Here is a 12,467-nt window from a genome sequence, read left to right on the forward strand (position 1 = left end):
TTTACAAAATGCTCATTAAAAGAAATAGGGATTACAAGATAGAAACAAATTCTGGTGCACAAGTTTACACTAGGGAGATAAGAAAGGCTAGGCCTCTATAGGGGATTTTGTTATCCAATTACTGCAACCTGACTTCTAGGGGGAGAGGAAGAGTGGTAGGGGGAGGAAGAGAGAGAGGAAGAGTTTCCAAACTTGTCTCCAGTGACAGGAGACATTTACGCCCCACAAGATAAAACTGCCACTTAGAGCCCAGGAGAGCTAAACCTTCCTGGCTTGGCCTAGGGGCTTGAGTGGAGTCATGGGCTCTCCAGTCCTGACACTGTGTGCTCTTCTCTGCCTGGTGGCTCACTTGGTTTCTGGCAGCCCCATCATGAGCCTAGACCAGTCTCCTCTAGAAGAAGATATGCCCCTTTTTGATGATGTTTTCTCAGAGCAAGATGGTGTTGACTTTAGCACATTGCTCCAGAGCATGAAGAATGAGTTTCTCAAGACATTGAACCTGTCTGACATCCCCACAGAGGATTCAGCCAAGGTAGACCCACCAGAGTACATGCTGGAACTCTATAACAAATTTGCCACAGATCGAACCTCCATGCCCTCTGCCAACATCATTAGGAGTTTCAAGAATGAAGGTAAGTTTTTGCTGATGAAATTTGACTTGGAATTTTTTCAAGACACGATAAGTAAATTTATAACGCATGAGAATGATATAGGTAAGGGTAAATACATCTATATAAGGATGTTTAATACATACGGATATACAAAAACAAGGTACAATCTGGTCTATACTATGTATGTAGTCATTTCAGAACCTCAAAATACTTACAAACATCTTTAACCCAAAGCCGCAAAACACCTGTCAATTTGACATTATAATTGGGTTCCTTTTAAAAGCGTTAATTTGAACAAGTACTACACAGCATTAATGTTGCTGTCTCTTTGTCATTTCCCAGATAGGCCTTAGTTGCCTAGGCGTTTGATTAGCTAAAAAATTTCTAAACTTCTACTTAGAATAAAAATAATAAACACAATCAAAAAGCATCAAGTTGTGATGTGTGTTTTGTTCAAACTTTTGATGTTTTTATTTTGCGATGTTATTTAAGAAATGTTGAAACAGTATGGAAATATGTTTTAGAGATTCTTCCTAAGGCTGTGTTGTTTGACGTGCCATGTACATCCTTAAAGCACTGTTTACAGTTTCCAGGAAGTGTGATGGGCCCATTAATCATCCAGCTCATCATTTCCATCTTTATGAAGAGTGATGTACAAGATTGAATTATTGGTGAGAAAAATGTGTTTTCTTCTCCTAGGTGTTTAACTTTGGTAGCTAAATCTAATGAGTTAATTTTTTTTTTCTTAATAGCTTAATATAGTCCTATCGGGGGAAAGAAAATCCTGATATCTAGATATCTATGACAGAAACTGAAGGTCCAAATAAACGAATTCTTTAATATTTGCCAATTATGCCATTATAGTCACTAACCACGTACAAAAGAGGCTTCTGATTAATGTTGGCCTGATGTTCTTGAAAGAAAAAAGGCAGTGGTGAAGAAATAGCTCAGGATATGGAATTTTGAGAGCTGGTTTGCTTAGTGGTTGTGAATAATTAGCTGATGTCTCAGACTCTCAATTTCCTCGTCTGTAAAGCGGGGGTAATAATACCTACATAACAAAGTTGAGTGACTCAAAAGAGGTTACAGGTAAGAAAGTATTCCATTTACTATGAAGTGCTGATCAAACTTCAGTGATTACTAGTGAGTTACTTAATATTCTAGTTGCTGGAATAAATGTCGAGTGGGTATTCCTTAGTCCCTAAGATGTTGTTTGCCTTTAAAATTGAGTTGGCTGCCAAAAGTTCTATTTCATAACATCTTTCTCCTGGAAATGGCAAGCCGAGATTACAGATTCCTTTTAGAGGTGAGTCTAAATTGAAAATGAATAACCTCCTCCTGTAAGAATCCCCACTGTCTCAATACTTCTCAGAACTGAGCCCTAAGTGTCTGGTTCAGGGTACAGGAGAGAAAATGTTGTTTGCATCCCCCAGAAAAGTAGAAAGGTTTTCAGTTCTTACTTCTTCCAGAGAGTATCTGGATAACCCAGGTCAGTATGTGGAGTTTACTGTGCTTATTATTCCTGGAGATTATTGAGGGCAGGAACACATCTCTCAGTAAACAACTCAGCGGCCAGCACCTCTGCCAGTCTGTAGGACATGTGCAACCTGAGGACAGAAATCACTGCACAGGGCATGCCCTGTTGGCTACTATTGCCTCTCTTCTGACTCTTTGGGTCTGCTTAATGCAGCTCCCTAGGAGACAAAGACCAAAACCAAAAAACAAAAACCAAAAAGTCAAAACCTACCTCATCTTGGGAAAAATGTGCCACCTCCAAGGTGAAAAAAGCATGCCCTCAATTCCTAGCACTGTTCTTTTATCACATTGTCATCTGGGGAAGTCAGGTCTCTGCATCAGGGCTTGATTTCTTCTGGTGCAAAATGGGTAAAGAATCAATACCTGCATTGTGGGGTCATTGTGAGAACCAGAGAAGATCATGCTTGCAGAGCACCTGGCATGAGAAATTTGTCCACAAACATTAGTTCTCTTGCCCTGAAATGTAACTCTTCCATTTACTGCTTACTGCATTTGCACATTCACAAAACTTTCCAGTGAACTTGCTTTTTCAAAACAGTTTTATTGAGGTATAATTGACTTATAGAAAATATGACATTTAAAAATGTTGATGTATAAAAGTATAATTACACATATTTAAAGTGTATAATTGGAAAGGTTTTGACTTCTGTAAACATTCATTGAAACCATCAGCACGATCAAGATAATGAATTTATCCATTAGCACCAAAAGCTTCCTTGTATGCTTTGTAATGCCTTCCCCCTGCTACAGTGAGCTTTTATTCTATACTTCTCTCCTGGGTAGAGCAACCAGCCTATTCCTCCATTTGGGGTCTTCTCATGTTCCCTGTGCAGTGGGAGTCAAGTCTCCTCCCTTCTTAGAGTGGAAGAATAAATCCCAAGCCACTTACTCAAGAGCTTGATGATGGATTAAGGTCATAGGTCATGCCCATGAATCAATTTAGTCTGATGCCTAAAATCATCAGCTAATCAATATTTTTAAATCACTACCTCTGTTTAAGCCCTTATAGTAGCACAGAGACATAGAAGCGAGTTTTGAGCCGTTCATACCAGGAGGATGGCAGTCTAGTTGGGAAAATCCATTCATAAAAAGATGACTGAAGCATAAGGTTGTAAATGACAAGGATCAAAGGAGATATAAAGTGCTCAAGTGATTCAGAGGGGAGGGGAGGGAACTTTCAGAAAGAGAAGTAAGGAAGGGAGGCTTTTATAGATGTCAGTGCTGGGTAGGTGGAGGTGAGGTGAAAGGGCTTTCAAGGGTCAGAAGAACATGTGAAAGGTGAAAATTACAGGGAAAGAAAGAACGTTTGACAGGTGGTAAAGATATCAATGTAGTTGAAACAGAAGGGTTTACAAATCCATTAAATTGTTCACAAATATTATTGAGTGATCACATTAAATTGTTCACAAATATTATTGAGTCATGGCTTCCATGCATGTATGGAAGCCATGACTGATCAGAAGGCTAAGACCCAGATATAGCTGGCCTTGAGAGCTATGCCAGGGAGTTTAAATTCATTCTGTAGGTCAGCATTTCCCACTGGCAATGTGTAAGATGATTTTAGGTGGTACCCATAGAAAGCTGTTAATTATGTGAAACCATTTCATATGTATTTTAGCAAACACACATACGTATCACATCAATCCTCTCCTTTTATGAATGATGTTGCTTAGGATAAGTCTAAAATAGATAATAAGTGCAAAATAATCCGAGCAAGTTAAAGGAAAATATTAAGAGATTATAATCTGGAACAGGGACTCACTGAGATCACGAATTAAGTATAAACTTGGTGAAATGCTGCCAAAGATGACAGAGAACCCCTCAATTGGTGGTCCTGGATCCCTTTGAGAATCTGATGGCAAATGCCTTCAGGGCGTCCTTGTAGACTCATTACCTGAGACAAGTGTGCAGAAGCTTTGGGGTCACTATAAAATCTTCAGATAGGAAGTCAACATGACAGTATTTGGAGATGTGCTTCCAAGACTAAGATTAGAAGGTGTGCTTCTAAGACTTTTACAGATTTGTTTCATAAACATTCTTGAGTAAGTTGTATGTACCATACTTCATGCCAAGTGCTAGGGGTATAAGGCTAGTGCTAGGAGTGTAAGACTAAGGCAATGAATCTAGTTCCAGGATTCATTTTCTCCCATTTCTCTTTATAGAGGACCATATAATCAAAAATAGACTGCTGTGACCTTCTTGGTTTATGGCTGTCTTATTGACCTTGTCAGGGTTTGTTGCTGAGAACAGAAGTCAGCAAGCTTCTTCTGTAAAGGGTCAAACAGATAATAACTATTTTAAGCTTTGCAGGCCATATGCTCTCTGTTGTGACTATTGAACTCTGCCATTGTAGTGCAAAAGTAGCCATAGATAATACAAAAACAATGTATGAGGCTGTGTTCCAATAAAACTTTCTCCAAAAGCAGGTAGCAGGCCAATTTTGGCCCATAGCCTATAGTTTATCAACCTCTGATACATATGGAAGCCTTTTAGGAAGACCAGTGCCTAGGCAACTATGTGGGGATCTCCACCCATTACAAACACAAACATTAAAACACCATGAAGTCTTCATCCCTGAAAAGCTTCAAGAAAAGAACAATCATCACATGTCCCATTTGGTGGCTCTTTGTTGGTTAGGAAATTTGGGGACTTGCCCATACAATTTCCAAGGTCCCTCCCAGTTCTATAATTCTGTGGCTGATGAGCTATTCAAAAGCAAGGCTGGCTAAGTTTTATCCCATCCATTAGACCCTCACTTTCCATTTTTGTCTTGGCAGCTGAACTCTTTTGGGCATTCTACCACAGACCTTTTGGGATTCCCTGTGTCACAGAATGCTGACACTGTGTTTGTTCTCATTGATCTTCTCCCTTCATTCTTTCTGCATTAAGCTTAATGCATGGGAAAGCCTTCTTATTGCATAAATAAGCATCTGTTTTTCCCTGAGACCCACTGCAAATCTGATTTTTGCAAATTTCTTTTTTCAGATCTGTTTTCCCAACCAGCCAGTTTTAATGGGCTCCGAAAATATCCTCTCCTCTTCAATGTGTCCATTCCTCACCATGAAGAGGTCATCATGGCTGAACTTAGGCTGTACACACTGGTGCAAAGGGATCGTATGATATACAATGTTGTAGACCAAAGAATTACCATCTTTGAAGTGCTGGAGAGCAAAGGGGATAATGAGGGAGATAGAAACATGCTGGTCTTGGTGTCAGAGGAGATCTATGGAACCAACAGTGAGTGGGAGACTTTTGATGTCACAGATGCTATCAGAGGTTGGCAAAAGTCAGGCTCATCCACCCACCAACTGGAGGTCCGCATTGAGAGCAAACACGGTGAAGCTGAGGATGCCAGCAATGGACGACTGGAAATAGACACCAGTGCCCAGAATAAGCATAACCCTTTGCTCATCGTGTTTTCTGATGACCAAAGCAGTGACAAGGAGAGGAAAGAGGAACTGAATGAAATGATTTCCCATGAGCAACTTCAAGAGCTGGACAACTTGGGTGTGGATGACTATTCCAGTGAACCTGGGGAAGAGGCTTTGTTGCAGATGAGATCTAACATCATCTACGACTCCACTGCCCGAATCAGAAGGAACGCCAAAGGGAACTACTGCAAGAGAACCCCGCTCTACATTGACTTTAAGGAGATCGGGTGGGACTCCTGGATCATTGCTCCGCCCGGATATGAAGCCTATGAATGTCGTGGTGTTTGTAACTACCCCCTGGCAGAGCATCTCACACCCACAAAGCATGCAATTATCCAGGCCTTGGTCCATCTCAAGAATTCCCAGAAAGCTTCCAAAGTCTGCTGTGTGCCCACAAAGCTAGAGCCCATCTCCATCCTCTATTTAGACAAAGGCGTCGTCACCTACAAGTTTAAATACGAAGGCATGGTCGTCTCTGAATGTGGCTGTAGATAGAAGAGGAATCCTGTGGCTTATTTAATAACTGTAAATGTGTATATTTGGTGTTCCTATTTAATAAGATTATTTAATAAGGGTGTACAGTACTAGAGGCTTGCTGTCTTCCAGAAATGGACAGGTCAGTTTATTGTAGGAAATGCATGTTTTGCTTTATAGGTAAGTCCCTTTCAATCTGTTTTCTCTTTGGACTTGCCATTTCCTGGCAATGCCACCTCCATGTTGGTTTGAAAACAACTCCAAGGCAAAATACAGTATCAAAAGATACATACTTGTGTATGTATGTGTGTACATACATGAACTAATGAAAATCTTTTGGTTCTGTGCAGGTAGATTATACTCACATGCATGACCCACTCAAATGTGTGTATATTAAAGGCCAATGGCATGTTCTCTGCTACCTCTTCTCTGAGTAGGATTTATGTCAAGATAATTTGCATCAGGGATTTAATCATCCTTGGAAGTATTATACTTCCTAAATACTTTAGAAATTTAAGTGTAGCTTTTGTCACTTGAGTTTCTGTGGTTTCTTTGAGACACAAGGCCTGGCAAGGGATGCTTGAAGGGAAGGGTTAATTAATGTAGAAACCAAATGGACTCAAGAGGTCTTAGAGGTACAACAGGAAAAATGAGCCAGCTAGAGACCAATGTGCTCCAGAGGGCAGCTCCTGGCCAAGGAAGGAACACAGAAGAAACCGCATGAAATCTGTTCCTGAGACAATAGGAAAGCAAGGTCATGTGTACTGGCCGTTGCTGCTGCAGAGGGTAGAGGGGTCCCAAGGGCACTTGAAGGGAAGAAAGGAAGAAAGGGAAGAGGATATTGATGTTATCTTCAGAGGCTATCCCCAGATGTGTCTGTAACATCATAAATGGTTTTATTTAAATAATTAAATATTTTGGACAAAATAAAACTATCAAAGACTAAGAGGAGAAAAATTAGAAGGGACTTGGAATTGCATTTGTCCCTTTGTGGGTGCCCTGTGAGAGGTGATATGGGGGCTAAGGAGACTGGCTTTCTAGTAGAAGTGAGCGCCTGAGAGGACGATTTGGTCATTGGACACAGATTGCAGGCTTTGAGAAGTGCTCGGATGCCTGACGTGGCTGCCCAGCCATTCAGCTTGGGGCACTGGGCTCTGCAGAGACAGTGCTTGGTATTCAGCCTGTTGGAAGAAAGGATTTTAATATTTTTCTTCACCTGTTAACGCTGCTCCCTTGTCCCCACGCCCCTGCTTTTCTCTCTGCTCCATCCTCTTCCTTCCCTCTTTCTTTGCCCTAGTGCCTCATGTCTTCCCCCCAGGCCTGTGTCCCACTCTTCCCTGGCCTTCATTACACATGCTGTGAGCTGCAAAGGGGCACCTAAATGCCTTCGCTGTCAGAGTGAAAAGAGTTCGTGTTTTAATTTCTAAATCTTCCTCTGATATTTAATTTGATTTTATTTTAATAATATCCTTTATCAAATGTTTTGTTCATGAAGAATACTTAGGTATAAGAAAAAAGAAAACCAGAATAAATAAGTATAAGAAAAAGAAAACCAGAGTCCAAATGAATGGATGAATGAATAAACAAAAAAAAAAAATGGATTTATGAATAGACACACAACCAAATGACTCAAAAGCTAAGGCTGAATTTTGAAATAATGTTTGCTTCATGGTAGAAACCCAGTAACTTTCCCATCTTCTCATTTTCCCATCGTCCCATTTTGCAGCTGGCCAGGACTGAAAGTATTGGGGAAGTGTTCCGGACAGGAAGAGTCTGGTGGGTTTTCCTGGCAGGTGGCAGGCTCCAGTCTTAACCCCCACCATTTCCCTCTACCCCGCAAGCATATCCTGGGCTTTGTGCAGGAGGAACCAGAGCAGAGCAGTTTCCAAACCATTCCAGCACCTCCAGACAGGGAATGTCGATGGTTCATGTTAGAACCAGGAACATGGTTTCCAGTACATCATCCCCCATTCATGCCTGCTCATCTTAAGGAATGCTTCCTTAAGAAGTCTGGCACTTTTTTTTTTTTTTGGACCCTGGAAAACAATCAGTCCCTTTTACAAATCTCTTAAGGTTATAAACACAAACTGCACTAGACAACAGAGGCAAGGAAAACTATTTGGAAGAACTTTTGCCCAATTTGAACCTCAGCTGTCTAGATCTATTGTCCACTGAGTGAATCCTGGGGAATTCATTGCTTCTGGAAGAGTGATATTTTGACCATCAGTGGGTATTCAGTGATTGATACTTTGAGAAAATGCAACTCAGAATCACTATTTGTGGAATAGCCTACATATAACATAATGTGTGGTGTGTATTTGTGTGTGTGATGTATAGCTGGCTTTGGACAGCCACACTTAGTGCCCTCAGTGGAATGTGGTGCATCCTTAATACTCCATGGTACACAATGTATACTCACATACTCCAAGGTACTTCTTATCCTTTCTAAAGGACACTGTAATAGATACACAGTAAAACCTCAGCTGACCAGGATAGTCCTGGTTAGATAAAAATGAAGCAAAATTTTCTTTATGTCTAATACATATGATAGTAGTGTGCTGGTAAATGCCTTTCAACCAGCAAACCAGGGTTGGAAAAAGCCCCGATTTGTGGATTTCAGTGCTGTAAATGCTCTTACTATAGTGTATCTTGAGCTACCAATGTAATGTCAACTGGCTTGCAAAATTAAAACTTAAGTCAGCTCTTGGGAGCTGTGCACTGGCACTGGCACACCGCTGACATTTAGTATCCCACTGACATTAGCACACCGCTAACATTAGCACCCTGATACTAGAATGTTAAGGATGTGCCAGCCCTGCTTTCCACTCTGTGCGCTGCTGGCTCTGGGCTTCTGGAGTAATCTTGTCTCGAGCACTTATACTCACTCTTCTGTTAAAGAGATATGAAAATATAGGCTGTTAGCGATGAGGCTTCGTAGCTCAGTTGTTTCTCTTTTTGCCCATCCAGATGTAAACCAGCATTTGTATTATTTTCTGCTTCCCTGTGGAAAGGAAGTACAGAGAGGAACATATTGGTTATTCAAATGTTGCTAGTTGTATTTTTTTTTTTTGGCTTTCTTTTTATCAGGAAGTGCAAAGACACAGCCCATAGAGGAATTCTCCCAGCTCCCACGGGGTCCCTGGCTGCACACCTGCATCACTTCCAACTCACTGCATTGACAGGAAGCCAGAATATTGTCAGATACTTAAAAGGGTAGAACCTTACTAATGTTTCTCTTGTCATAGACCTTCTGCTAGGTCCCATGCCAATCTTTTTTTTTTTAACCCTTTTATGGCAGAATTATTATCACCAAACTTGATATATCTCAACAACTCTCAAAGAGAATTATAGCAGAGGGACCTGGGCAGCCCACAGCCAAAATATTCATATAAGAGTTTCTAGGCTTCCCACTATTTATTGATTGATATATTTATTTTTGTAATATATTGTAGAATACCAAATATTTTATTTTTGTGTCTGTGATTCCCTTTTGGATAGAGAGTCTTCTGGCTTCAGAGTATAGCTCATATATAATATATGGCCTGTATTTTCATCTCTCTTTTTTGCATCAGAATGTTCTGTTGGTTTAAGGCATCTTGCCATAGCTTGCCATAATTTCGTATATTTGTGTTTTGCAGGCATGCTGTGCCTACAAGAATGCTTTGTAGTTTATTTTCTGATTTGTAAATAGTACAATTTTAACTAAAGTGTAGACGTTCCAGAAAATGTTTAATCAATACATTGTCATGCATTTCCATGAAGTGATGTTGTCAGTTTATCATGAGAGGCAAATATTGTCAGGCTGTGAGAGAATATGATTGCTACTCAGTAAATAAAGATACCATTTAAATGAATCTTTTTATCCCCCAAAGCTGGTACTTCCCCTCTGAATTTACCTATTGCCTTCACTAACCCAGAAATTTGAGACATAATTGGTCAAATTCATTTGTAATTGGACCAATTACTTTGTAAATGTCAAAAACATTAGCTTAATGAACTCCAAAAGAGTTTGCCCCAAAGTGCCTGATTCTTTCTTTCCTGACGTGTAAATTTTGGTCTGGGGAATTAATAACAAAAACTTTTTTTTTTTTTTTTAGAACTGTTACTAAATGTTTCAGTATTTGCTATGATTTATATTCTTCAAGTAAAAGGTATTTTCATATAAGAGAATTTTATGTATTACTTCTTACTTAATTCATCAACAAACTATAAAGCCAGCAGGGTTTTGGCCAACCCTTCTTAACTTGTCTAGAACACAGACAAGTTGTCTAGAAGGGATGTTGCCCTTTTTAAGGACTGTAGATCTTTTCAGAGTCACTGCGGGTCATTCCTAACCCTTTGCAGTTCTTCAAGCTAACGTGTGGTGCAAGAGGAAATGCTGCTATGACTCTGCATTTCCTTGCCCCTAGACAAGAACAGTTGATTTCATACATTAAATGGAAGGTAGATAAGACTATGCAAGAGAAGCATACGGGGTGTTTCTGCATGTGGACATATTTTTCATTAGTTAAAAACCCATCACGGAATAACTGTTTGTTGTGATTGGCATGTTTTTATCACGCACTAGCACTGGTTTTGTGAGCACCTGGCTTGATGGTAGTGGGGCGGCCAGTGTGCCAGTGCCCGCCTGCTGAGCATTCGTGGACGTTGGAAATCAGTGAACACCACCGACACAACGAATCAGCTGACGCACGTTCATGTTGTAGGGTAAAACCTGTTGATTATCTATGTCCAGATTTGTATAGTTATCACTAGACTAAAATGAAGATGGAAACAAATATTTTACCCTGTGTTCATGAACCAAATGTGTACAGTCTTTTCAAATAAAATTAAAAAAAAATATTTTGATGATAGTTATTTGCAGCTTATTTTTCCTTGAGGTGAAATATTGAGTTTTGCACATACCCCTCTTTTTCATTTTTCTACTTGATAACATCGCCAGATGGAATAAAACTAATTGCTATATTAATAGAGAATGGCCCAAAGAAACCATAAGGTATTTTGAGCTTGTAAGTGACCTCAGTAGAGAGTGGGATTTAGTTGTTCCGTGGTTCTCCCACTTTATATGACTTTGTGTAATTCCCATGAATGCCACAGGCATTCATGGAAAATACAACTGCCCCCCGCCACCTTTGTCAGTAGCTGGGAAATATTTCTTCTTTGAATAAATACCAAATGAGGCAGATTAAATGTAACAGTCCTGGCCAACAGACAGACTCTGCCCCTTGTCGAAGAAGGTGATTCATTCTTATGGCAGAATGCGGAATTTGAAGGACATAGGGACAGCCCCAGGTAGAATAAAATTTCTTCCATCAGAAAATCATCCTGCATCTCTTTTTTGAGGGGAAGCCTCACGCATCTCAGCTGGCAGGCTGAATCTGGCAAGTATATCAGAGGGGAGCACAGCCTTCGTCCCTGGATGAGCTCTGATAAGGTGAGACAGGGTTCTAGCCATGGAGGAAAGGGAGCTGAGAGCCCAAGATGGGGCTGAGCCCAGGGCTGGACTACACAGGCCTGAAAAGCCACACTTCTGTAACTTGATTCTGAATTCTTTAGTAGCCTATTTATTCTCTTCTTTAAATAAGTCAATTTATAAAAGTTTGTCACGGTGTAGAGTCTGGAGCCCTTCTTTGCAATTGGTTTGACCTGAGCACAGCTATGATGGACCAGCCACCTTGTACTTGGATTTCTTTCCCACTGACACAGCTGAAATGTGTCTGAAATGGGCAGACACAGAGCTGCAAGTTATTTGGGGGGTAGTTTGTTTACAAAGTAGGGCAAACAATTATCTTCAAAGTGCAAATTATACACTTGTAATATGTTACAGGTTCTAATAGTACTCTTAATGCAAATTGAGCTTTGTGGTATGGGGAAATCATGCCATGAGATTGCTGCATGTGACTCTAGTCACATGAACAAGAACTCACTTTCATATAGAAGTGACTGTTTGTAAATAAGGGGCCTATTTGAAGAAGGTGAGAGCTTGTTAACTTGGGTGATTATAAATGGATTATGTGATTATCACCAACTCACTCTCCTGAACTGTCAGTTTACAAGAAACAGTTCCTGCCCTCTCTCTTAACCTTCGTCGGACCATTTACACAGATCTAAAGTAGCACATCTCATTCCAAGAAGAAAGCCCAGAAAGACATGGAAACTTCAATACATTTTTACTCTTAAATGTGATTCTGAGAATCTTATAAAAAATTTAGGCCATTGAGTTCAAATTAAGATTGATGGGAGGTGTAAAGTACCATTGTCAACTCAAGATTCGCTAGGAAGTTTTCACACACAAAACACTGACCCCACTTCCTTGCATAACATGGGAATGGTTTTAGAAAATTTAGTTCTAACTCCTTATTAGTATCTCTGCCTAAAATGTATAACATAACCTTACTAATTATGAGAAAACATC

The 12,467-nt window shown here is 40.1% G+C and overlaps 1 protein-coding gene across 1 annotated transcript; it reads left to right on the forward strand.

Moving 5' to 3' along the window:
• The first annotated feature begins 241 nt into the window (after positions 1–241).
• BMP10 (bone morphogenetic protein 10) lies at positions 242–10,887 on the forward strand. The gene is made up of 2 exons (XM_003922668.2): positions 242–632; positions 5,133–10,887. Exons 1-2 carry the CDS (start codon positions 299–301, stop codon positions 6,071–6,073), a joined length of 1,275 nt encoding a protein of 424 aa, XP_003922717.1. The 5' UTR covers positions 242–298; the 3' UTR covers positions 6,074–10,887.
• Positions 10,888–12,467: the final 1,580 nt, after the last annotated feature.

This window comes from Saimiri boliviensis, chromosome 1 (assembly GCF_048565385.1).
Source record: "Saimiri boliviensis isolate mSaiBol1 chromosome 1, mSaiBol1.pri, whole genome shotgun sequence".
In the NCBI taxonomy this organism is placed as follows: Eukaryota; Metazoa; Chordata; class Mammalia; order Primates; family Cebidae; genus Saimiri; species Saimiri boliviensis.

Excerpts from the sequence above, each read along its gene's own strand:
- BMP10 (XM_003922668.2), top strand. The coding sequence starts at position 299 with ATGGGCTCTCCAGTCCTGACACTGTGTGCTCTTCTCTGCCTGGTGGCT. Across the intron at positions 633-5,132 it reads TAGGAGTTTCAAGAATGAAG|ATCTGTTTTCCCAACCAGCC; the intron begins GTAAGTTTTTGC and ends TTCTTTTTTCAG.